General features: G+C 40.1%; 1 protein-coding gene across 5 annotated transcripts in view; it reads right to left on the bottom strand.

Annotated features, from left to right (window-relative positions):
- The window catches only part of MAGI2 (membrane associated guanylate kinase, WW and PDZ domain containing 2), a 1116223-nt gene that overhangs the window by 96455 nt on the left and 992981 nt on the right, over window positions 1-26787 (bottom strand). For all 5 annotated transcript variants that reach the window (XM_032484131.1, XM_032484132.1, XM_032484133.1 and 2 more), the window contains one exon: window positions 23508-23768. In XM_032484131.1, the coding sequence (XP_032340022.1) occupies window positions 23508-23768 (261 nt within the window). The remainder of the gene's footprint in view (window positions 1-23507; window positions 23769-26787) is intronic.

The raw sequence follows: 26787 nt of genomic DNA, 5'->3' as shown, positions 1-26787 counted from the left end.
ATGGAAAAATATCCCATGCTCTTGGATTGGAAGAATCAATATTGTTAAAATGGTCACACTGCCCAAGGCAATCTACAGATTTAATGCAATCCCTATCAAATTACCCAGGACATACGTCACAGAACTAGAACAAATCATAATATAATTTATATGGAACCATCAAAGACCTAGAATTGCCAAACCATTACTGAAGAGAAAGAAAGAGGCTGGAGGAATAACTCTCCCAGACTTCAGACGATACTATAGAGCTACAGTCATCAAGACAGCATGGTATTGGTACAAAAACAGACATATGGACCAATGGAACAGAATAGAGAGCCCAGAAATGAACCCACAAACTTTTGGTCAACTCATCTTCGACAAAGGAGGCAAGAATATACAATGGAATAAAGACAGTCTCTTCAGCAAATGGTGTTGGGAAACCTGGACAGCAGCATGTAAAGCAATGAAGCTAGAACACTCCCTTACACCATACCCAAAAATAAACTCAAAATGGATCAAAGACTTAAACATAAGGCAAGATACAATAAACCTCCTAGAGGAAAACATAGGCAAAACATTATCTGACATACATTTAAAAAATTTTCTCCTAGTAGAAATAAAAGCAAGAATAAATAAATGAGACCTAATGAAATTTACAAGCTTCTGCACAGCAAAGGAAACCAGAAGTAAAACAAGAAGACAACCTACAGAATGGGAGAAAATTTTTGCAAATGAAACCAACAAAGGCTTGATCTCCAGAATATATAAGCAGCTCATACGACTCAATAAGAAAAAAATAAACAACCCAATCCAAAAATGGGCAGAAGACGTAAACAAGCAATTCTCCAAGGAAGACATACAAATGAACAATAGGCACATAAAAAAATGCTCAATATCACTAATTATCAGAGAAATGCAAACCAAAACTACGAGGTATCACCTCACACCAGTCAGAATGGCCGTCATTCAAAAATCCACAAATGACAAATGCTGGAGAGGCTGTGGAGAAAGGGGAACCCTCCTACACTGCTGGTGGGAATGCAGTTTGGTGCAGCCACTATGGAAAACAGTATGGAGATTCCTCAAAAGACTAGGAATAGACTTACCATGTGACCCAGGAATCCCACTCCTGGGCTTGTATCCAGAAGGAACCCTACTTCAGGATGACACCTGCACCCCAATGTTTTAGCAGCAGTATTTACAATAGCCAAAACATGGAGACAGCCTAAATGTCCATCAACAGATGACTGGGTAAAGAAGATGTGGTATATTTATACAATGGAATACTACTCAGCCATAAAAACCGACAACATAATGCATTTGCAGCAACATGGATGCTCCTGGAGAATGTCATTCTAAGTGAAGTAAGCCAGAAAGAGAAAGAAAAATACCATATGAGATCGCTTATATGTGGAATCTAAAAAACAAAAACAAAAACAAAAACAAACAAACAAACAAAAACAAAGCATAAATACAGGACAGAAATAAGACTCATAGACAGAGAATACAGACTTGTGGTTGCCAGGGGGGCAGAGGGCGGGAAGGGATAGACTGGGATTTCAAAATTGTAGAATAGATAAACAAGATTATACTGTATAGCACAGGGAAATATACACAAAATGTTACGGTAGCTCACAGAGAAAAAAATGTGACAATGAGTGTGTATATGTCCATGTATGACTGAAAAATTGTGCTGAACCCTGGAATTTGACACAACATTGTAAAATGATTATAAATCAATAAAAACTGTTAAAAAAAAAAAAAAAAAAGACAGGAGCCCCAGCCAGGAAACTGCCTGTCAATGACTTGTTGCTCCACCTATGGAAGTCAGGGACTGATTTCATCTGCATAAAGAGGCAAAGACATACTCCAGCAATAAATATGCTCCAGAGATGTCTGATCCTCAAACTCTCGATCTTGCGTATGTGTTACAGTGAAAGTCAGAACATGAGCTAATAACTGTGGTAAGGAAGGACAATCAGAGAGTTAATGAACCAGTGCCTTGATCATAATTCCGTTGCAAAAGGTTATAGGTAGCATATGAAAATATTGGCTGAGTCTGTGTCTCTGAAGTAAAACTCATCATGCTGGAAGCTCAAACACATTTTTATTTACCGCAAGCATGAATGGCTTTAAGAACATCTTTCTTAAATCATACTAATGATCACCTGAGAGTCTTAGGACAATACATTGCTCAAGCAGAAATGTAATAAGTCATTCATTTACTAGTTGTATAAAATGATAGGGGTACTGCAAAATGTTTGGTCTTCAACTATAATTAGACTGGACTTTCATTCCTGTTTTTCTCCCCTTTCGTGTTCCAGAGTGTCCTGGAACAGTCAATAATTGATACGGTCTTCCTGGTCATAGTCTGTGTATTGTTATCTATCCTGACCTTTGGACAGCTACCTGACCTCTCTGATTTTCTGCATTTCAACAGTATAATTGGGATATTATCATCAACCTCACTGGATGATTTTAAGAATTAAATGAGTTCTCATATATACAGTGACCAGAATAGAGCCTGCCATTAAGAACTGATCTGTCAGTGTTAACTTTTCTTTCATTCTTTTGATTACTATTATTTTAAAATGTTTCTGATATCACTATTGATGTGTGTGTGTGTGTGTGCATGTGTGTAAGAACCAGCTTACTGTGTACACAGGGTAAACCTATAAGACAGCTAAAACTGAAGGAACACTGCTTTTTACAGAACAATATCTGCTAAGTATCCACACAGGAAAAGCTTCATTCATAGCTTCATTTGGGAAAGAGATGTGTTTTGGGGAAAATACAGACACTCAATGAGGCCAAGGATCCTGCTTGCTTTTCTCTGCTTTCACAAAAAAGATGTTGCAGGTCTCTGTAGGAAAAGGCCAACTTATAAGTAAGCGTTTATTATCCAAAGGGAAATCAGCACATGAGATCTCTTCTACAGGATGCATTAGCCACACTGAGCCTTACACACACACACACAAAATTATTAACTACGTTAAAATAAATATCATTTAATCAGTAATATGAGATATCCGATAGCATTATCACTGGATGTTTACAGTGGAGGAAACTGAAGTATAAAACAGTCAGCAATTTGCCCAAGGTCTCGTAGGCTGAGCAGGGTTTGGAATCCCGGACTGTCAGATTCCACACCTTTGCCCTTAACAAGTGCCCCTCACTGCCTCTCGTGCCTTCGCCATCTCTTCCCTCCACTCTAGTACTCCATGAGCGCCCAGCACTTTTATTTAATGAGCACAGCCTGCGTCTAAACAGGGAATCTTAAACACTTCACCAGTGGTCCTGATCCAGGGGAGAGAGACAGGCAGGAACTCTGCTTGAAGCAGCTTCTTTGTGGCACCTGTCTTTCGACAGGCAGGGCGTGAGGAGGGAGAGGAGGGCAGCGAGGAGAGGAGGGGAGAAAATGAGAAAACGGGACAGCTCCTCAGATCCCATTTAGGGAGGGCTTCACATCATAGTGTTGTTCCTTTGAAGTAATTTCTTTGGGTATTAGAAACACTCACATTTGAAATGAAATTAAAAAATACATTTCAAAACACATGCAAATGGTATTTGGATGATTTGCTGTTTTGAATTATTCATGCCTCTATTCCCTTCCAGTACTGTGTATGATTTAGAATTTACTGGGTATAAAACCCCGAATGTTTCAAAACAAGATTTTTACATACACACACATACACACATTTTATGTGTTCAACTTTAAAATAAGTGCCTAGCACAGTGTTTGAATAAATTTCCAGGTACTGTGCTAGGCACTTATTTTAAATCCTTACAGCTACAATGTGAGATAGCTGTAAAAGTTTAACAATCATGCTTATTTAACTGCTGACAAAGAAAAAAGAAAAAAGAAAAAAAGAAGTCAAAGCCAGGATTCAAACCTACGCCTGTGGCTTCAAACCTGGGGGTTACTCCCTTCTTTTTTTTTTTTTTTTTTTTTTAATGTACGGCAGGTTGAAAGCAATTTGAATTATGAGGAGTGAGAGAATGACTGGTGAGACTTAGCTTTGGAAAGCATGCTGCTTGAGATTTCAAGATCAAAGTTTCATTCTAAACAGAATTATTTGCATATGGTGATAACTGAGTTTCAAGGCCATTTTCACATTATTACGGTAGGTAGCATAAAAACTAAAATAAATGAATAAAAGCCTAGAGAAAATAACTGAAAACTAAAATAAATTCTACTGCAGCCTCCTGGAATGACGGAGTGGCTTACATAACAACTGGATGAGTACACAAGGTACAAGTGTACGTCCAGTCATTGAAGTGCTTGAAATGGCTTCATTAAAATTGTTTTCTGTTGGAATTTACTTTAATAAGAACAGTATTTGAAACTCTTGGCAGCTGGAGACAGCCTCACTTTTCCTTTACCAGAACTCCCCCTACGTGAGTACGTACATCAGTACCGCTGTGCAACAAATCATTGACAAGGAGTGTGCTCAGGGAAGATGCTCTCTGAAAACAAGATGCAGCTCCATTCGCTCAGTTATAAGGTCTACAGAGCTTATGACCTATGTGCTTTCTGTGCATTGCTAATGGAATTACAGAGCATGGAAGAGGCCCTGACCTTGGTTTCTATTATTGGGATGAATGGCACTCATTAATTCTCGGAGAACTGATGACTAAGGTAACTGCCGGAGCGCAGTCCATTTAGACGGCGTGCCTTCCAGACATCACCTGTCAGGTAGCAACATAAATCAATCCTTTGGATCAGTCCTCCTGACACAGTGTGCTTAGGATACACAGCTATTTGGGAAAAGTTGCAATATGTTATGTGGCTTTGGACAAACTGACATTTTGGAAGGACACAACATACTACTAGTTAGAAATTTCCCTTTATAATTGTAAATCATGTAAGTTATGGGTGGTAAAACACCACTGTGCACTTGCACTGCAATATGTTTTGTATTTTCCCATAGATGAATTGACTCTTTTGGCATGGCTCAACTCAACACAGCATACTTGATTTAGTAGGAATATTCAGACATAATCAGTTGCAAAGGATGCTCTCTAAGTTAGTTTTAATGGCCTGGATTTTTTGGGTCTCTAGTCATACCCTACAGGAAGTAATGGTGCACCCTTCTGACCACTGGATTCTCTTCTGGGACTTTGTATGGCCTATTCAGGCTCCTTCAGCCACTGGTCAACCAATGCACTCTTGTTGTGTTCTACTCGGGGTCAGTTCCCATACAGAAGATGGGATGGTTACCTGCAGGACTTTCCCTGCTTTGGTGGTATATTCTTCCTGAAGTTTTTGGTAGTGGACTGTGCATGAAATTTGTAGCTGCACCAGCCTGAGGGAAGGGAGTGGTAGATCCCCTTCCCCTTTTGTTTCCCCATGTTCCCTTATTGTATTGTATGTATTTTATTTCAGAGAAGGAAGAGCCTGTGATTCACGTTTACACTGAATTATCTCCTTGTTAACAGATCCCACAAAAATGGAGTCGTACATGGAGGAAAGCATTAGACAGGGAAAGTGGACTCTGCATCAATCATGTCAAACTTACAAGTGAGAAGTTTCCGAAACGAGCGTGACAAAAGTAAATACTTCAAAGGCAATCAATAGCATAAATTCTCATTAGCTCACAATTCCATTAATTTGTGAAGGTTAAACAACAGGTCATTAGCTTAAAGAGGCAACAAAGTTAGTTTGGGTTTAGAATCTATGACGTGGTACGAAAAGTTTTTTTTTTAATTGGATGATTCCAGTTGTTTTTCTTAAAATAATCTACAAAAATTATTTACTGTCTAATTTTAAAACTGTAGATTAGGGCAGGAGAATCAATTATTCTATTTACAACACATTTCTGCATAGCATCTTCTGAGTAACAGGTAAAATGCTAGGTCCAGTAGGGAAGACAATAATAAAATAAAACCATGGTATTTGCCCTCAAGAAACTCCCAGACCAGTTGGGGAGACCAGGAATAATCATACTTAAAACAAAATAAAAAAAAAATGGCAAATCTAGTAAAGGTAACATGTAACAAGAGAAGAGAAGTAGGGTGAATTATTGAGTCCAGGTGTGGACTCAGAGTGGGAAGGAAAAGGAAGGTCTCACTGGGGAAGAGAGAGCATGATGTCCCTAAGCTAAGAGGCAACTCATGGTGGCAGAGATGGTGCTATCACATCCATGGAGGGAGAAGCAAGGAGAGGATGCTTTGTAGGTGGGGTCCCTCCAGCCCTCATCACTACTGACTCCCTACCTGAGATCCCAGATATGATGCGTCTGCCTGGTTCCTCTAGATGGACACTGAACATCTAGGGACAGCAACAGAGTAACTATCCCAGAGTGCTTCTGTCTCTTTAACATGTGGTGATGAATCCTGATTTGCTTTTTTTTGCCTTCAGAAACCTGAGCTCTCCATCTCTCCTTCCTGGAAGTCTCGAATGAGTATGCTCTATGGTGACAAGCTCATTCAGCTTGATGTTGTCCCTTCCTGGAGTGTGACACAATGCCCTTCAAAAGAGATTTTCTTGTTCATCAGGGGGCAAAGATGTAGGGAAAACATGTGTTTGGTATTTTAAAAAATTGTGGGAAAATTAAGAAAAAGCAGAGCGCATGGCTTGTTTTCCTCTAGAGGTCTGTGAAATTCAGCTTTCCAAAAATGAAAACGTCTTTCCTGAAATTCATAGCCAAATGAGTTGCAAGACCTAAAACCGAGCAGTTGGTGTTTTAAGGACTGCATATTCCAAAAGTGCACTCCCCCCACTCCGCCCAGAACCCTAGTCATTCTCTTCCAGTTGACAGTTTAGTTACCCTGCAGTTGGTAATAAGCAGATGGTCAGATGGGAGAATGGAAAGAGGGTCCCAGACTGGCAACTGGGGAGGCCAGCCGAACTCGTTTCTAAGGGCAGAAAGCACCATCTAAAAAGTATTAACTGTTGTGCTGGAGAGAAACACACATCAGCCATACCTCACTCTGTATGCTTCTATTTTGCTGAGAGTGAATTGTTAACCAAAAGAAATCTCATTGCATTAGGAATTGTAATTAGCTATCACTTGACTGTTCTATCTGGAACATGGTTGGGTTAGCATGGTTTCAGTATTTGGAAAGATTTGGTGGGTTTGTAGACACAAGGCCACTTTCACGGATGTGTGACCTGTGCAGCCACACAGGTTTCTACGCTCAAAAGGGTCTAATGTCTGGTGTAATAGCGTGCTGTCACCATCTTGACCATCTTAGCAATTTTTGAGCAAGGATTTTGTGTTTTCGTTTTGCACTGGGCCCTAAAAATTATATAATTAATCCTACATGGCTAGATCCATAATAGATTTCCTCTTCATATCACTCCACTGCCTTTAACATCTGCAGTGGAAGATGTAAATGAGAATATGGTAGAGCTACTAACAAAAATGATCGCAAACGGTGGCAGGAGAAGGAGTAAAAATAATTTCTCCTGTGGTTGCATTTCTCACTCCCATGCACATCACTAGAAGAGGTAGTCCATGTGATTTCTGCTAAGTATATTCTTAAAAGATCCTTGATTCTTCACATGATGATTCAAGAGGCCTAAAAATTACCTTCTCTTATTCCGTTGTGAAAATTATTCTAAGTCACTCATTATTCAGCCTCTACAAAGCAAATATCCTTCTTGACCTTTCTTTAAGTAGACTTTAATGTATACCACCACATTTCAAGGAGTTTGTGTATTCTTTCCATATGATTTATTTCCTTCATAATCTGACAAAATGTCTAGACAGGAGAGTGGCAGGAACTAAAGAAACTTCAGAAGAGTCATGATCCTCGAATCTGTAGGTGGCCAGAAGGGTATGTGTGTGGGGTATGACGAGTTGGAAAGGGAGAGAATGGAAAACAGTTCCATTCTAAATATTTAAGCCCTTATCTTCTGTAGAGATGTATCTCATTTATTCTCAAAAATCATCCTTTACCATGCTAATTTCAAGGTAGCTGGGACATTCTTTTTATGACCTATTTTGGTCTATAAGTTGCCAAAGAAAATTTGTCTAAGTCAAATATCACCTCTAATTAGTATTTTTTTGCATTTTTGTCAAAAGACCCTGAATGTGATTGTGTTCTACTCTGCCCCAAGTTTTTAAAGTTCTGAGCTGCTCTGAGTTCTACAAAAATGAGCAGATCTGTGTTACCCATTTATTTTGGGTTTCCTTTGCCTGGCAAAATGAGTTGCCCTTTTTCTGTCTTTAAAATAACTTCCCCACTCATTCCCATTCCTTTCCTCTTCCTTTACTACCATTTCATTGGTGTCTAAGAAATGGGAGGAGATACACATATTAATGATGCCATTAAGTAGAAATTTACAATATCTTTTGTAAATTTAAATCAGTTGTTGCCATCAGTATTTTCGTGTACCAGTTAAAGATCTGGAATCTATCAGGAAAAAAAAAACTGTCAATAATTTATGTACCCAAACTTTAAAAGTCTTACTGTTTCCTGTAGCCCTGACAGATAAAGTATAAAAGACAACTGATTTCTTTTCAAGAGTTCAGAAAATGTCATACAATTACATTTCATCAACGCCAGGTACTGGCTTAAAAACGTTCAATGAAACCACACTTTCTTTCCTCTATATCTCTCGACTGCCTTTGAGACTTCACACCCATCAATGCACTTGGCTTTCAGTAATTTCTCAGCAGGCCCCGTAGAAATGGTTGATAGTTACAAGCTGGTGTTGCTGACAAGTCATGTTTCTCATTTTTACAGATGCAGTGTGTTCTATCTCTGCCATTTCCTTTTTCCTTTTATAGCTTCTGAAATTGTGTTTTGTGAAAAGTCACTTGGCTATCTTCACACAGTTTCCCTGTTACAATAGGTAAATGTCAAAAGCAATCAGGTGCAATATCAGCTTTTCATTGTATTCCCCTAAGCCCTCAGGTAGATAATAACTTCTTGCAATATTTTCTTAATGTAAACGGAAACAGATACTAACCCAGGCAAATGATCCCTCCTGAGCCAGCTGTCCTTTTCAATATGTTATCCAGAAGATTACATGAATATTTATTGGCTGTTCAGTTTCCCACAGAAGCCAAAGTTCCACTAACGGGGTAGATCATGTTTTAACTTGAAGTAATGACTCTGCGTAACTGGAGAAAACTAAATATGAACAGGCCCTCAAGCAAAGTGTTGAGGAGAGAGAAGATCTTGATCACGTATTAACATTGAAAACAGCTTGCTGTATGACCTATGAATGGCCAAATCATGTCAGAGTTTCCTGATTTGTAAAGTGAGACCATCACTGCATATCATTTTTCTTTCTTACCCATATCTTTATTGCCCAAATATTGCACATTTCAACATCATTTGGATTTCTGCTTACATGTATTTTCTCTCACCCCTTGTATTTTTTTTAAAATTTTTTTTAACCTTGTATTTTGAAGCATAGTAACTCTATGTGTTTTCAATGTTACTAAGCAGACATATGACTCCATAATAACTTTACCTAAAATCATCATTGTAAAATGATTTGTTATGCTATCACAAGAAATAAATTAGAAATGAAAAAACAAAGGCTGAAGAACCTCAAAATGTATCCACAGTGAATTGCCAGTTACATTCTATATGGAAGAGACCAAAAGTGAAAAAGAAGATATAAGGATGGTAAAAGAGCACATGAAGAGGTCTTCAATGTCATTAGCCTTTAGGGAAGAAATGCAAACTGAAACCAATGCACCCCTTCTGGAATGGCTAAAATTAACATCAACAACAACGCCTGAAAATAACAAACACTTGCAAGGATGTGGAGCATCTGGACCTCTCATCCAGGGAGACACAAAGTGGAACAACCACTTCGGAAATCGGACCTCATGAACCAGCAATCCCACTCGTAGGTACTCAAGAGCAATGCAAACCTATCTTCACACAAAAGCCTGTATGTAAAGGTCCACAGCTGCTTTATTCACAATCACCAAAATCAGAAAAAAACCAGAATACCCTCCACCTGGGAATGGAAGAGCAAACTATAATACATTCACACAATGGAATGCTATTCAGCAAAAAAAAGAATCGATATTGACACATGAAGCAACCCTGAAGAACTGCAAATGCACTCACTGTGCTAAGTGGCTACGTACTGTGGGATTCCATTTATATAGGGAAAGGCAAAACTACAGAACAGAAAAATCCAAGGTTGCCAGGGCTGGCATTGGGGGAGGGGTTGACATCCTTGTGACAGTAGTTACATGACTAAACAAATTTGTTAAATCTCAGACGAGACTTAAAAGGGTAAAATTTACTATGTGCAATTAAATCTTAATAATGAAAGAAAAGTGAAACATCAGGGAGAGATAGAGAAGGTTTTGGATGGAACTAAATAGAGATAAGTTAAAAATAACTAATGTTGAATAAGCATGAGGGGTAGGGGAGAGTGGAAGAGGTCAGGGAAGACTTCAAACAGAAAACGCTGCCTAGTCTGTCTTTTAAAAGGTGAACAGGACTTTTCCAGAGGGGCAGGGATGGGGAAGGCATCAGAGTCACAGGTGATGTGACTTGCAAAGGCACAGTCTGCACTGTGGATGCAGGGGTGCATGAGCATGAACAGTGAGACCTGGGATGGAGGTAACAAGAGACAGGTCATGAAAGGCCTTACTGGTTGTGCCAGGGGGTTTGGAATTTATTTTACAGCCAAATCAGAAGTCATCAGTAGATTAGGAAAGAAATGATATCAGACTTGTTGCTGTCAAAAGAGTACCATGGTGGCGGTGTGAAGGGTGAACTGAAGGACAGGACAGTGGGAAGAAGGCTGGAGGCAGGGAGAGCACTTAAAGGCCACTGCAAGGCTCCAGAGCTGTGCAGTCCAACACAGTGGCTACTAGCCACACTTGCTATTTCAGTTAATTGAAATGAAAGACAATTAACAATCTAACTCCTCAGCGACACCAGCCTCATTTCCAGTGCTCCGTAACCACACATGGCTACTGGCTAGTGTGGCTACAGTGCAGTGTAGAACATGCCATCACTTCAGAAAGCTCTACTGCACAGTGCTAATCTAGAACTCAACTGAGGCTTTTCAGCAGTGGCAGTCAGGAGGGCTTGATGTATTCAAGTTTTTTACGTGGATAACATGTTTGGTAACAGCTTGCCTTGGTCTCTCAAGAGTGAAAGACATAGTTGTGTATAAACTCAGCTGGGATATGAACTTAGGTACCTGGAGGCCTGCTTTAAAACTTGTGATCATATACATTGCTTGGAGCTGAAAGCTACACTTGTCAGCCTTCTCTGAGCCACTTAGCACGAGGGAGCATCAATATCAGTGGCCAACTCGATGCCCTCAACTGAACGTTTGTGTCCTCCTGGAATTCATACGTTAAAAAACTAATCCCCAAAGTGATGGTATTTGGAGGTGGGGCCTTGGGAGGCGATTAGGTCATGAGAGTGGAGCCCTCATGAATGGGATTAGTGCCCCTATGAAAGGAACCCGCAGATATCCCTTACCCCTTACACCACGTGAGAATGCCATCTATGAAGCTGGCCCTCACCAGACACTGAAGCTGTCAGTCCCTTGATCTTGGACTTCCCCAGCCTCCAGAACTGTGAGAAATAAATTTCTGTAAACTTATGTTTATAGGATACCAGTGTGTATCCTGTTATATAGATGCCTGAACAGACTAAGACACTTGGTAACCAACACAATAAAGATTTTAATGTATTTTAATTTTGTCAAGTGCCCACAGGAATGTAAGTTATTTTTCATCTTGCTGTTCATCTAACAAGTCTAAAAGACATTGAAATGAAGATTTCTAAGTTGAAATCTTCTTCTACCACACGTTATTTCAACTGCTCTCTTTCAGAACATCTTTTAAATAAACTATGTGCACTTGCTGACTGGAAGGCCTTCCTCTCATGATGAATCCATAAATACACATCTTTATGCTGAATGGTTGTTGAACAGAAGGTTTTGGGCAACTCACCCTTGAAATCAGATGGGTTCATCAGGTGCCCAACATCTGGGCATGTTTGTGGAGTAAACTGTTGCCTGGCTTATAGAAATAAGATCTGGAAGAGATCAGACTGGAAAATGAAAATGCCATTAGCAGGCCCCACTATTTAGTTAATTTGCTTTGGCACTGTGTACACCTCAGTGATCATCCCTCAGTAAAGTCTGGCTAATTAATCTCTAGAAATGATTCTAACAAAATACTGGCCATGGTTTGTTTGGGAAAAATCCAGCTTCAATCTCAAAATTATTGGTGGTCAAGTGAATAAACAAACATAGCTTTTACCAGGATTTGGTGCAGCAGGAAGGAGTTTGGGCAGAGGTGCTCCCTGAGTCCTTGGTGAAAGCTGGGGCATAAAAAGAAGTGCTATGTATCCCAGTACAAGTGGGAAAAATATTTCCCAATGACACTCTTTGAATATAGCTGAAAAATGGTGATAAATAACAGGACTGTGTTCACTAAACAACATACTTTTAAAATAGTTGTATATGCAGCACCAGTTTTTCTTCTGTGGTTGACTGTTGGGGGGAAAAGAAGAAAAATAAAATCACAGAGAATTTAATCCAACATGAGATCCTGAATGGATTATGAACAACATGTGTCTTTTGCAAAAGTGACCTGCAGCCTCAGAATTTGTTTGGGAACGTGATGAGCATTTTCCACTGGTGGAAGGGGACCGTGTACACAGTCTGGGCTCTTTTCACAGCTGCAGTCTGCCTGTACCATCCAGTGAATAACAAGGGGCTACAGGACACCAGCCCCGAGGAACAGCTACTGATCACCCTGCTACGAGCTTTGAGACAACCGAACAGCTGAAGCTAAGAAGACATCCACACGTCCACCTTTTGCTGCTGCCTGCAGAGTTTTTGAACACAATGATAAAACCCTTCTGAGAAATGATTCCTGCTGGGGAAAACTTACGATTTATGATCTCTATTCAAATAGGAAAAATGGTCTAGAATTTTTTTTTAAATTCACTGTGAGTAGTCAGATTTTTTTTTTTTTTTTGAATAGGTGGTATTGCTCCTCTTTGTGAGAATAAATAATGATGGTGCATCTCTGTGGATTTTTTTTTTTTTTTTTTTTTACAATTTAATGATTTAAATGTATTAGAGCTAAGAGAGTGAAATGCTTACATTCGTCCTTCCATTTTAGTTAACAGATGCTTTGATGTTTGGATATCACAGTACTTAAGAGTTTGATGCAGAATCTTTATTTGTTTGTTTGCTTGTCTGCTTACTGGTAGAACCTAGGCAGCCAGGTTTTAACCTGGGAACAAAACCAGTCATGTTCAGGGCTAAAAAGATGGAACTTAATCAACAGGTCCTAGTCATCTGGTTTTAGCTGGGTATGATCCTATAAAGAAATAATATGATTCAGAAGTTGTTCACTTGGAACTCAAAAGGGTTGCTTTGTTAACAAGGATTGTGAAATGAATAAATAATTTGAGGTAATACTTTTTTCTAAGGAGCTTGGGATGCCATCCAAACCTTCCTGTTCAGGGTGATATAATTATCCCTGAGGTGGTGTTCACACAGATGGATGGCGATTCCGGGAACAGTCAGTGCCAGGATGAGCTGAATCAGAGAGCATCCTGAGGCCAACAGCCTGGCCCTTCAGAGGACAAGGGTTTTGAAACCTGGATGCTCATGACTAGAGGGGTTTCCCAGAGGCACCGAGATGGCTGGCCGGGGCCTGATTTATTAGATATCCTTTCTCATCTAAGACGTCATCAGGCCCTGAGCTGATATGGAATCATCTACTTGGGTTGAGAACAACTGATGGGAAATCTACATTCTAGGACACTGCTACAGTTCCACCTTCTTATCATGCAATTTCTCATGCTGGGCAAGGACCAGCTTGCACATACTTCCACCCCTAAGTGATCTTCTGCTACTTTGCCCATTTTCAAAGACACATCTTGCTGCCTTTGAGGGATGGAACAGATAGGTTTACGGGAAGGGAAAATCTGAGCAGAGAACATTCACACTCTTACTTGGATGAAAACAGTGCTGGATCACTATAAGAGGATCCAATCCAATCCCAGCAACATACATTATGTGACAAATCCTTGAAAAGCAGGCTACCAGGAACTGTGAGGGATTCAAAGAAATGTCATAATTTCTTGCCCTTAGGAACCTACAATTTATTTTGGGGTAGCAAAACAAAAATATGAAAAAGTGAGAATGACAGTAATAACAGATGCAATAATAGAAGGGAGCAGTCAACACTCAAGGGAGGTACAGATAAGAATTCCATACAAGAACTGGAGAAGACACTTAAGAAGGGTAAGGGGTCAGGCAAAATCTCATTCAGAGATTGAGAGATTTTTGACCTGCTCATTTGGGCAGCAGTCTCTGCCTCTTAGGATTACTATGACAATTAAATGCAATGGAAGATTCCTAGCACAGTGCCTGGGAGAAAGCTTGATTCCATTTATTAGTGGATAAAAGAAGGTATTTCAAGAGGGAGTAGCCAAAACACTGGGGCAGAAAAGCAAACATTGTCTTTCAAGGGTAACTAAATCAGCTTTGATGGAATGGAACTGGGAGGACCTATTGGTAAAAAGTGGTGTATTTACATTACCTAGGGTCTTGGATTTAAGAGGAGTGTGTTTGAACTTTACTCTGTAGATATTTTTATCAGGGCTGTTAAAATCAAGGATTCATGATGAGAAGGTTGGATTGTACATAGAAAGTGCCACCTTTCTTGATGCACTTGCATCATTAGAACCTGCCCTCCACTCACCTGGCTACCTCCTGAAGCAGAAATTAGTTACACTAATAAACGTGAAAAAATTGATTTAGTTTGAAACATATGTAGATGGAACATAATCTTATCTTTTTGGTATGTGTAGATTTGCCAAAAGATTATGAAGACATTTGCTTATCTTAATGGTTTCATGAGTTATATTTAGAAGCCAGATATTTGGGAGAAAACTGACATTTCATATCAATGTCCCCTGTACCACTGTATCTCTTCCGTTACACAAGCACTCGCATTACCAGTGTGGGCGATACTACCATGCCGCCTCCCAAGTGAACTACTCTCAGCATAAAAGCAAAAGCACTGTGTTACTGAAGGAATCCAAAGCAGAGATTCATTTAAGGATTAAGGGAATATTGCAGGTTATGAAGCTGGTTAAGAACTCTGAAAGGAAACCTGTTTTTGCAAACCAATGACAGAGAAACCAACGGACTCACTTTCTAATTCCCATTTTCCACTGCATGGATAGGACTCCAGAAACTTTCCAGCAATGACTTTTGGGGATAGAGCATTGATAGGTCAAAATTTACAATGACTCAGAGAAGGTCAAGGTCCCAGCATCAGTACCAGTTGCACCAATTACTTGCGTTTTCAAGGTGATCAATGAATAAACCCCAATACCGAAGAAAATCCACTGCCACAACCTAAGCCCATGAAATGTAAGCTGAGGTGTTTATTGGTTGCTGCTGTTCAGAGGCTTCACTTTGGGGCAAATCTCTGTAACTATGGGCCATTCAAAGGAGTCCATTAAAGCCACTAAAGGCTACAGTGGCGGAGACAGCTGGGAGGGCTGGGCGAGGCCAGGGAGCTCCCAGAGAGGCTGCCCTGTGCCCCCGGCAGCCTTGTCCACTTTATCTCAGTGCGATATACAAACACCATCACTTGACAAGGGCTCTGCGAAGTGAAAAAGAGGAGGAAAACATTGCCTTAAAATGCCCTAAAGGGGAGTTAGTTTAGTATATTAAAGTGCCTGTTTCAGATCATTTCTTGACAAAGGATAAGATGAACAAAAGAATTGAAAGTGTTAGGAGCACCTTAAAAACAATCAAAACTGAAAGTAATAAAAATTTAAAATGAAAGCTTAAGACAATGAAAGACACAATCCAGGCCTCAAACTTACCCAAGGCTTTTCACACACAGACAAAACCTAACACCTAATTTCATGCTGATTCATGACATAATCTAATTTAGAGTTGGCAGAGGCCATTAAGACCACCTTTCCTTATAGTTTAGATAAGGAAGAAGCACAAAAAGACCAAGTGATTAGCTTGAGGGACACAGTAGTTAGTGGATAAGCTGGAGAGAGGCTCAGACTTATTGTCCAATGCACTTTCCATTTAATTTAAATCTCCTGTATTAGTGCAAGACTACAGAAATCTTGGCTTTTGCTTTTCATTTGTACCTCCCCTAAATTAAAATGACTATTCAGTGGCTGATTGGTTGCTGGGGTGAGTTTTGGTGGGAAAAAAATCTTAACCTGCTTTACTGATTGTTCAGTTTTATTTCATCCTTTTTAGGGAATTACTCTTAAAATGTCATAAGAGACCTGTTAGTTAAGCTTCTGAATTTCCAGAACAACTTCAGGGCCTCTGGACATCATCAAGGACTTTGAGAAAGCGGTCAAGGCATTTTACCAAAGATAACTAACTCCTTCCTAGCTCAGTGGATTGCAGCCGGTGTTGGCAAGAGTCAGTAATGACCTAGTCTATACTCCACCCTGTGTCAGAGAAAGTGCACACATGGAAACCAAGAATATCAGTGCTGGTACAGAGCCAGAAGATTGTTAAGAGCCAGGAGCATGCTGACCACTGAGTCACCTGCAATAAAGATACGGAAAGTGGAGTCAATGCCTTTAGGACAAAATGAAGGAAGGAAGGGTTGAAATGAATGTTCCCCTAATGGTGCCTGCTTGGATTGCTGCTGTGACTGCCGCCCTGAATATGTTCTACCTCACAGCTTGTATGGGCCTCCACCTAGTTTATGAATTCCCTCAACTAGCTGCCTGCCTCCACCACGGATGTCCAAGCTGCCTGGGCACGTCTGCCCCATACGGTCCACCATAACTTTCCTCGCAAATTTTAGAAAAGCAGGAGACCAGGGTCACTTTTATTTTATCACTTGCGCCAAAGCCCTTCTTGGGAATCTCTGGCAGGAAAGCAGATTTTAGGGGGCAGAGTAGGAACTACCTATAATGACAGGTTATAGCACTGTAATAAAACCTGGATGTGAGGACTCAGACCTTCAGCTGGGGTGGCCCAAACTGTCGATCCCACTGCACTTGGCCATTGGACATTTCTAAAGAGCAAGCATCTGATCCAGTCGGAGTCAGAAGGCTACCTGAGACGTCTTTATCCTGGGTACACAATTTCAGCAAAGAAGACAGTAGAGTTGGTCAATGGCAGCAAACGCCTTGAATTTCCCAAATATCCCAACATTTCCAGTTTTGGAGAAGTTTCTAACATTGTTCGAATTTTCTGTCTATCAATAATATGGCAATGAACATCTTTCCATATAAATCTTTGTTTGAATTTTTAAAAGAATTTTAAACATATCTCAACATAATAAAAGCTATATATGACAAACCTACAGCCAGCGTAGTACTCAACGGTGAAAAACTCAAAAGCTTCCAACTAAAATCTGGGACAAGACAAGGCTGCCCACTATCACTACTCCTATTCAACATAGCCTTGGAAGTCCTAGCCACAGCAATCAGGCAAGAGAGAGAAATGAAAGGCATCCAAATTGGAAAAGAAGAGGTGAAAGTGTCACTATATGCCCACGACATGTTACTATATATAGAAAACCCTAAAAGGTCCACACAAAAACTACTAGAGCTGATCAAAGAATTCAGCAAGGTAGCAGGTTACAAAATTAACGTTCAAAAATCAGTTGCATTTCTTTACACTAATGATGAATCAACAGAAAAAGAAAGTAAAGAAACAATCCCCTTTAAAATAGCACCCAAAGTAATAAAATACCTAGGAATAAACCTAACCAAGGAGGTGAAAGAATTATACACAGAAAACTATAAATCATTGATGAACGAAATTAAAGAAGACTTTAAAAGATGGAAAGATATCCCATGCTCTTGGATTGGAAGAATCAATATTGTCAAAATGGTCACCCTGCCCAAGGCAATCTACAGATTTAATACAATCCCTATCAAATTACCCAGGACATACGTCATAGAACTAGAACAAATCATAATATAATTTATATGGAACCATCAAAGACCTAGAATTGCCAAACCATTACTGAAGAGAAAGAAAGAGGCTGGAGGAATAACTCTCCCAGACTTCAGACGATACTATAGAGCTACAGTCATCAAGACAGCATGGTATTGGTACAAAAACAGACATATGGACCAATGGAACAGAATAGAGAGCCCAGAAATGAACCCACAAACTTTTGGTCAACTCATCTTCGACAAAGGAGGCAAGAATATACAATGGAATAAAGACAGTCTCTTCAGCAAATGGTGTTGGGAAACCTGGACAGCAGCATGTAAAGCAATGAAGCTAGAACACTCCCTTATACCATACCCAAAAATAAACTCAAAATGGATCAAAGACTTAAACATAAGACAAGATACAATAAACCTCCTAGAAGAAAATATAGGCAAAACATTATCTGACATACATTTCAAAAATGTTCTCCTAGAACAGTCTACTCAAGCAATAGAAATAAAAGCAAGAATAAACAAATGGGAGCTAATGAAATTTACAAGCTTCTGCACAGCAAAGGAAACCAGAAGTAAAACAAAAAGACAACCTACAGAATGGGAGAAAATTTTTGCAAATGAAACCAACAAAGGCTTGATCTCCAGAATATACAAGCAGCTCATACAACTTAATAAGAAACAATCAAACAACCCAATCCAAAAATGGGCAGAAGATGTAAACAAGCAATTCTCCAAGGAGGACATACAAATGATCAAAAGGCACATGAAAAAATGCTCAGTATCACTAATTATCAGAGAAATGCAAATCAAAACTACAATGAGGTATCACCTCACACCAGTCAGAATGGCCGTCATTCAAAAATCCACAAATGACAAATGCTGGAGAGGCCGTGGAGAAAGGGGAACCCTCCTACACTGCTGGTGGGAATGCAGTTTGGTGCAGCCACTATGGAAAACAGTATGGAGATTCCTCAAAAGACTAGGAATAGACTTACCATATGACCCAGAAGTCCTGCTCCTGGGTATATATCCAGAAGGAACCCTACTTCAAAATGACACCTGCACTCCAATGTTCATAGCAGCAGTATTTACAATAGCCAAGACATGGAGACAGCCTAAATGTCCATCAACAGATGACTGGATAAAGAAGATGTGGTATATTTATACAATGGAATACTATACAGCCATAAAAACTGACAACATAATGCATTTGCAGCAACATGGATGCTCCTGGAAAATGTCATTCTAAGTGAAATAAGCCAGAAAGAGAAAAATACCTTATGAGATTGCTCATATGTGGAATCTAAAAAAACACAAACAAACAAAACATAAATACAAAACAGAAACAAACTCACAGATGTAAAATACAAACTTGTGGTTGCCAAGGGGGTAGGGGGTGGGAAGGGATAGACTGGGATTTCAAAATGTAGAATAGATAAACAAGATTATACTGTGTAGCACAGGGAAATATATACAAGATCTTATAGTAGCTCACAGAGAAAAAAATGTGATAATGAATATATATATGTTCATGTATAACTGAAAAATTGTGCTCTACACTGGAATTTGACCCAACATTGTAAAATGATTATAAATCAATAAAAAATTTAAAAAAAAAAGAATTTTAAGTGCAATTACTTATTATAGATCACTTTTATCCTAGGCTTTGGTCTGCACACTGCTTTGTTTTCCCTTGGGTTCAATTTTAAGGTCTGAAAAAAATGCTTAATATTTGAGATAATGGGACAAAAATACTCAGGAAGCTTGCCTGCTCTCATTTTAAACTGAGAAGGATCTTCTTGCACCTCAGATAGAAAGCTTCTAAGATATGTCTACTCCCAGGCAAGAGCTGGCCTCCTGGGTCAGTGTCTTTGGAAGGAAGCAGTGTGCTCCTTTATCACATTAATATAAATATATAAAGAAAAAATTCTTCTTTATTATTATTTTTGGAAATAATATTGTGGAAAAAATATGCGAGGCTTTGATAAAAAGCCCTACTAAATGCCAGGCAATAAATAAGCCAGGAACCCCACGTTCCAAGTTCCCAGTTGCTTACATATTTGGTGTCCCTGGCAAAGCTGCTGCCTGGGCTGAAGAGGCTGCGGAAGGTAACTGTCCCTGTCTGCAAGGCGGGAGGTTCACATCTGGGTTCTCCATCTCTCCTTTCTTTACAGATATACTCAGTAGAGACATAAGGTTTGCAGGAAATTCTAAAAGGCACGGCTTTGAGTCTGAATTTTGATGCTTGTTGTGACTCTTTCAGTTTATTGGCTAGTGAACTCTGGACTTCCAGCCTGGAGCCTCGGCAAAGGCCCACTCCACTGGGCAAAGGCGTGGCTGCCACTGCTCAACTGCCCAACCACTGGCCCAACGGGGTGGGGAGGACAGTGCTCCCTGAAGTCAGCACGTGGGGAGGGGGAGCTGACCCTCAGCGATGCTCACCTGCTGCCCATATGTAGCTGCTCTGGGAGAGTAGGGGGCTCTGACTAACGACTGATTGAACTAACAGCCAATGTGAACCCTGTGCTCTCTAAGAGTGAGCTGATGGAATGGAAAAACAATTCCTGGAAGGGATGGCGGTCTAGACACAACGATGACATACTTAGTGTGCACTCTGAGCCCACGTTCTAAGCACCTCCATGCACTCATTCATTCAACCCTCTTAGCAACCCACTGACATAGACGTTAAAATTAACTTTTCTTTACATTCAAAGAAACTAAGGCCCAAAGAGGTCATGTAACTTCCTTAAGGTCACGCACACAGCTAGTAAATGATGGAACCAAGTTTCAAAGCCAGGCAGTATGATTATAGCACCTGGGTTGTTAGACGTGCCACTCCCTCACCTAAATGTGATGGCACACCTCTCGAAGGCATAAATAACAGTGCTCTGTTTGCTAAGGAGAGGGTTTCAATAGCCTTAAAAATAAACAACAAATGTGTTCAAGATCCTTGGGCTCAGATTAGACACGAAGAGAAAAATGACACAAGCCCTGGGAACGACTGTGACTCCTGAGTACAGGATAACATCACACTCTCCCGGTCTCACAGAGCCCAAGAAACTTTGATGTTCTGACGATGGATTTGAGACAAGGATGAGGCACTTAGAAATTAGAGTGGAAAATTATTATGGAAGTTAAGCATGAAACAGCATCACGTACAGGAACCTTTTAGGTGCATGTTACAAATTACAGACTGTAAACACTACGTGCTCTCAGTGTCACTGCTGCTCTTCCCACAGAACGTGAGGCAACCCGTATTTTAAACTCCTTAAATCGAAAAAAAAGTGAAAAAAGATGCCAGGAAGCATCATGAACTCTAGAATGTATTTCCACTCTCCAGGATGATGTAAAATAGTATCATTTTGAAAACAGAATTACTCTTTTGAGGTCATTCTAATGTCACTTAGTAGGAAGAAAAATCCACATGTTAATTGTAAGCATTTGCATTTGGTTATTTCCAAATCTACCCATGCAAGGATTTTATTCGCAACAGACAAAGCACTTGTGGCTCCTTTATGTAATAAGTGCCTGCACGTACACACATACACAGATGCACACACACACCCTCCTATATATTTAGCAATAACGCTGTCCCACTTCAAACAAAGCTAAGACCTTAAATGCATGTTAACACTTTCAATGTGGCAGTAGACTTCTAATTTTATTCTAGTCCTTTAGGTATCCTGCCCCAATAAACAACCTGAATGACTGGAATAGCTACAAAAGCTCTCTGTGAACATTTTCCCCAAGTGTAAATTATTGGAAGGCTGTTTATATAATTCATGAAAATCTTTAGGCTTGTGTCCTTTTAATCTTGATGACTCCCTCGCACTGACAGAATCCTGCTTTTACTCTATGCTTAAACACTGAATTTATTTCTTCTGCTTATTCTAAAGAAGAGAAATGAAATTGTACTTTCAGATGTATATAATTTAGCTTCTGCACACACACACTGAGGTTTAACACTTCCACCGTTCTCACTCTTGAATTTGTCAATGCTAAAGCTAAACAGGGCAATTCTCTCCATTTAGTTCTGGTGGTGTAATGCTAATATTAATTTTATCATAAAACATTCTTATTCATTCTAAAATGATCTCTGGTATTGTTTGACATCTGCGTCAGTTGCCATGTGCTGGGAACAACCACAGTTTTAAGAATTTTAGGGCCACAACATGACAATTATTTTTTCTCTTAGTGCTCTCTATTCTGGTGCTTCCATCCACAGCATTTCGGGCTAAATCACTTCAACACGAAAAATGCACAGGTCTTCCTAACACTTCTTCTGTCCTACTGTTTTGCTGGCTACTGAGTGACTCCTGGAATAGTACTGCTGAAAGGAAAACCACTGAGGAAGCTGAGAATCAGCAAAGATGATTGCTTGGAAGAGAAATTCAACCCTGACTGCTGTGCAGACTTGTGGAACCTTAGTTCTGGAGGAACCCCAGAAGGTGAAACCATCTACTTCTCCTTTGTCCACTATTTCTACCCTAAGGGAAGGCACTGGGATCTCTGGATCCACAGGGCTGTTTTATTATTTATTTATTTAAAATGCTACTTATTTTTATAGTTTTTTAAATTGAAGTATAAGTGACGTACAATGCTGTTACTCCCAGGTGCACAACACAGATATTTCTGTACATTACAAAACGATCACCACGGCCCACAGGACTGTTTGAATGGCCTCCTAACTGTGTCTCATGCTTCCACTCTTGCTCTCTTGCCCCGATTTCATTTTTCACAAGCAGCTGGACTCATCCTTTAAAAATATAAGTCAGATTTCTGGCCACTGCTGAAGACCTTCCAATGGTTCCCATGGATTTAGACTACAGTCCAGGCTTCTTCCCAAGGGTGTGTGAAGCCCTGCAGTCTGGCTCCTGCTTGGTTCTATGTCTTGGTCTCACGCTGCTCTCATTCACTATACCACAGCCGCACTGTGCTTCTCTGTGTGTGTGTATATGATGCTTTATTTTTATATATTACACACCATATGAAGTTACGTTATGGACTATATATATTCCCTGTGCTGTCCATTATGTCCTGTGACATTTATTTTACAACTGGAGTTTGAACCACTTAATCCCTTTCACCTACTTCACCTATCCCCCTACCCGCTGTCCTCTGGCAACCACACATTTGTTCTCTGTATCTATGAGTCTGTTTCTGTTTTGTCATGTTTGTTCGTTCGCTTTGTTTTTTAGATTCCACGTGTAATGTGAGATCATACGCTTTCTGTATATTTTCTGAATGCTGAGCGCCTTCCCACCTCAATGCTTCTGCCAGAACCACTTTCCCCCCAGATTCTTTGTACACCTGTTTTCATTCTACAGAATGAAATTCCCCTTCCCTCCCATCAAAACTCCCACATCGCTGTTTTATCTTCTTCTCAGTTTAAAATGAACTTTTAAGAGCTTTCGAGGGGGTGGCGGATTGAGGGGGGAAATGAGCTGTGGCCTTGCATTCTTCCTGAGCCAGAGGGCAGCAATGTTCAGCCAGTTAAGTGTCAAAGATGCTTATTTGTGCCCACAGCTGCGACTTCCAGGCTCCACTTGGAAGTCTAACTACAGCAGTCCTCTGGTCTACTTGTCCAGAATCCCCAACACCAGAACAATAAAAACAAGACCTCTTACTCAGACGCAGGCAAAGAAGTCACTTACTTATGGTGGATCCAGACTCAGGCCTGTTCAGGGAGCTGATGATGACAAAGCCGAAGCCTTCATTCTCTTTGCGGTGAATGACCACATCGCTGGTCTGCAGGCTGTGTGATGTGAAGCCTTCGGGCGGAGAGGCGTTGCTACTGGGGGCGGCGTGGTTGCTGTTGGCGTAGGTGTTGGTGTAGGCCGCGTAGTCACTGCGAGGAGAGCTGTGGTGGGTTGATACAGAGCCTGGACTCCTCCCGTTCTCTGGGCAGGGCTCCCCTGGAACACACATCGTACACAGGCACCGGTTATTTAGCAAGAGTCTTGATGAACGAGTGCTTCCTGTGTACTGGACACTGCTACAGTCACCGGCATTTTTACAAGATGGGTTGACTGGCTTCTACTCCCCACAAGATGTGAAGAGCATTTGAAGGGCTACAGACCTGGCTACGTACGGAGCCCCCTAGGTCTTGGCCCCATTCTACCCTTCCTAGCGAACACAGGTAAAACCCCTCATCACCTTCCTCTGTGCTCCTACTTGTGTATAACTTCTTGGTAAGACTACAAACCCCCAAAACAATGTCTAGTTTTAAACATCAGGCTTCTTATTTTTGTAACAATAATTGATCAAAGAAGATCCTAAAACAGGTAGACAGAACCTTAAACTCTACTGGGCATAAAACTTAAAGAACTTGTAAAAAACATAAATCTTCAGGGTCTACCCAAGGAGTTTTTTCTAGCAGATCCGAGGACCACTGGGCACAGGAATGCGGGTGAGGTCTCAGGCCATACTTCGAGAAATGTGGCTGTAGAAGGATTATAGTTGGGGCTAACAGCCCAAGGGATGTCCATGTAGAATGATATATCATAATTTTACTAAAAAGCCATGGTTTTATTTAGTTTTGTGATATTCTGTTAGCCTAGAAGTGTTAATTCACTTTGTGTAGGTGGGAACCATACTTCTAAGTTTGCTCACTCTGGGATCAAATCCAACAACGTCAGGCTAAGGAAAGATGAATTTGAAATCTCTAAGGGAGGTGTTGGAGGCCTTGCTCATTTTCATTCTGTATTATTACAAAATATACTTTATTATCAGCCAGATAAACCAAGCCACTACTTCCAAGGAAAAGCAAGCATATTTTAAGGGAGAAATGATAGAAAATTGGCAGCCAAGAGAAGCAAGTTTCTAAAATGAAAGTTGATCTATCATCCAAGAAAGGATATTTTCATTTTAATACCTAGATTTTGATATTCTGATGTAAAAAACTGAAGCAGGACCCTAGAATACTGTGATTAGAAATAGGACCGTTTCATTTTCCTCTTATAATTTAATTAGTGTACTCAAAAGGTGTTTATGGAACAGAGGAACAATAAAATAGAAAACAATGACAATTAATGATTTCTTTCCAGGTCTCTAGATATAGTCTCCTCTGAAAGATGTCTCAGATGACGAGTTAAAAATACCCAAAATTCCAATGAAGGCTCTTAACTTCCTTCGTAGGCTGTAATTCCATTCTGAAATGAAAAATCATTACATTTCAAAAATCAAAGTCAGTTCACAAATCAGGCAGAAAGAACACTGACTACAAGAGATGTTTTGTTATATACTGATACTTTAAAAAAAGAGCTGCATTTACTCACACGCTCAGATTTAAAAATGGCCTTTACAAAAACGTATTTATTTCTCATCTGTAATTACAGAATGAATAAGACCCAGGCTGCTGTTTATTATTGCCTGCTAAATTTGAATTTTTCTGTAAGACTTAATTAATCAGGTTTTAAGAAGATAAAACAAGTGGATGCTTTTCATCTGTGAGAAACATACCGAGGTGATAAAGGAACAAAATGTCAATGTCAAAGCTTTCCCCTCTTTTCTACCAGAATTTCAAACCGCCTGTAAAATGAACCCTCTCCATTAGAAAATATCATGCAAAGACAAGCTGTTATTGTCTTGGTGAAGCACATGTCCTTTATCAGTCCTCGCACAAGTTGGAAATAAAGTGATTAGAGACAGTCAGAAAGAAGAAAAACAAACAATTATCATGCTGCAACATTAAATTGAAAATCTCCCTGAGTTATTGGACCAAATCAGTAACTAAATGTCATAGGCAGTGACAAGAGAGATTTCATTTTCTGGCTGTCATATTTTAGGGGGTTGAGAGCTGTGGCTGTCAGTAAAGCAGCAACAAAGAAAAATTGTCTGTCTTTGCAGTAAATGGTTCGGCGTTCTGTGCCACAGATTCTAGAGGGAGAAAGAAAAGAAAATCATTGCCTCATTCAATGTGAGTGGTCACTGGGTGAGTCAAACAGATTAACAGCATACTTTCCTATTGCTTCTGGAAGTCTGTTTCACCCTCTAGAACAAAGTTCTTTATCTGTAACAACGTGAGCACACTTAAAATCGGGGAGTTAAGAAGACTTCCAATCATTGACTTTGATGGATAGAGTTGACTTCACATCATTTTTCTACTTGGCTGGCTCTGGACCCAAATATGACTTTCTTTTCTCCAACAACCCTTTCTGATATAGGACATGGACAACGTTGTTTTAGAATAATATAGTAAAATGTCAGAAAGTAACTAAATATCATGCACTGTTTTTTTTAGCTCACTAACTCCCAGAACCACTGACTCATCCTTCTGGCTTGCACACAAATGGGTGTACGGAATTCAGTCACTTAATATCTACTCAAGTCAAATCATTCATTTCTAGGTTATGCTTCTGTTTTGTCCTCACCAGTCATACTAGAAATCATCACTGTGCTGACTGGAACAGTCTACTGCTGGCCAGCAGGTGCTCTTGGTCTGCAGATCCATTTACTATTCTGGCTCAGTGCTGACCTAGTCTTTGTTTAATTATTGTTAAGATTAATTGCCAATGTTTTCAAATAGGAAGATTTTTACAGAAAGATGGATTTCCAGTTTCTCTTGAAATATTTGGTGATAGTCCACTAGAGTGAGGCAACTGCTGCTCCCTAGACTGAGTTTGGAGTTTGCAAGTCATCACAGTTCCAACTACTCCCCAGTGTCTCTTGAAAATTCCTGATTTACTAATTTACCCATGGAGTGAGGAGCATGCTGGGCCAAAGGGACTTGTTCAACTGGAGCCCTTGTTTCCCTTCCAGATGACATACTGAGTACCAGGACTCTAGGATTCTATAACCAAGCAGACCTTGCCTGCTTCCAGGGTGTGGCCTGGGTCTCTTCTCAGGACAATCCCCCAGCAGGATGACAGCACCACAGATGGGCATGTCTTGTCTTAGAGCACAGCTGAGTCAATGGGGTGTGTGTGTAGACAG

Source organism: Camelus ferus, chromosome 7 (genome assembly GCF_009834535.1).
Source record: "Camelus ferus isolate YT-003-E chromosome 7, BCGSAC_Cfer_1.0, whole genome shotgun sequence".
NCBI lineage: Eukaryota > Metazoa > Chordata > Mammalia > Artiodactyla > Camelidae > Camelus > Camelus ferus.
Note: the sequence above shows the minus strand (reverse complement) of the source record. Positions and strands in the feature narration are given on the sequence as shown.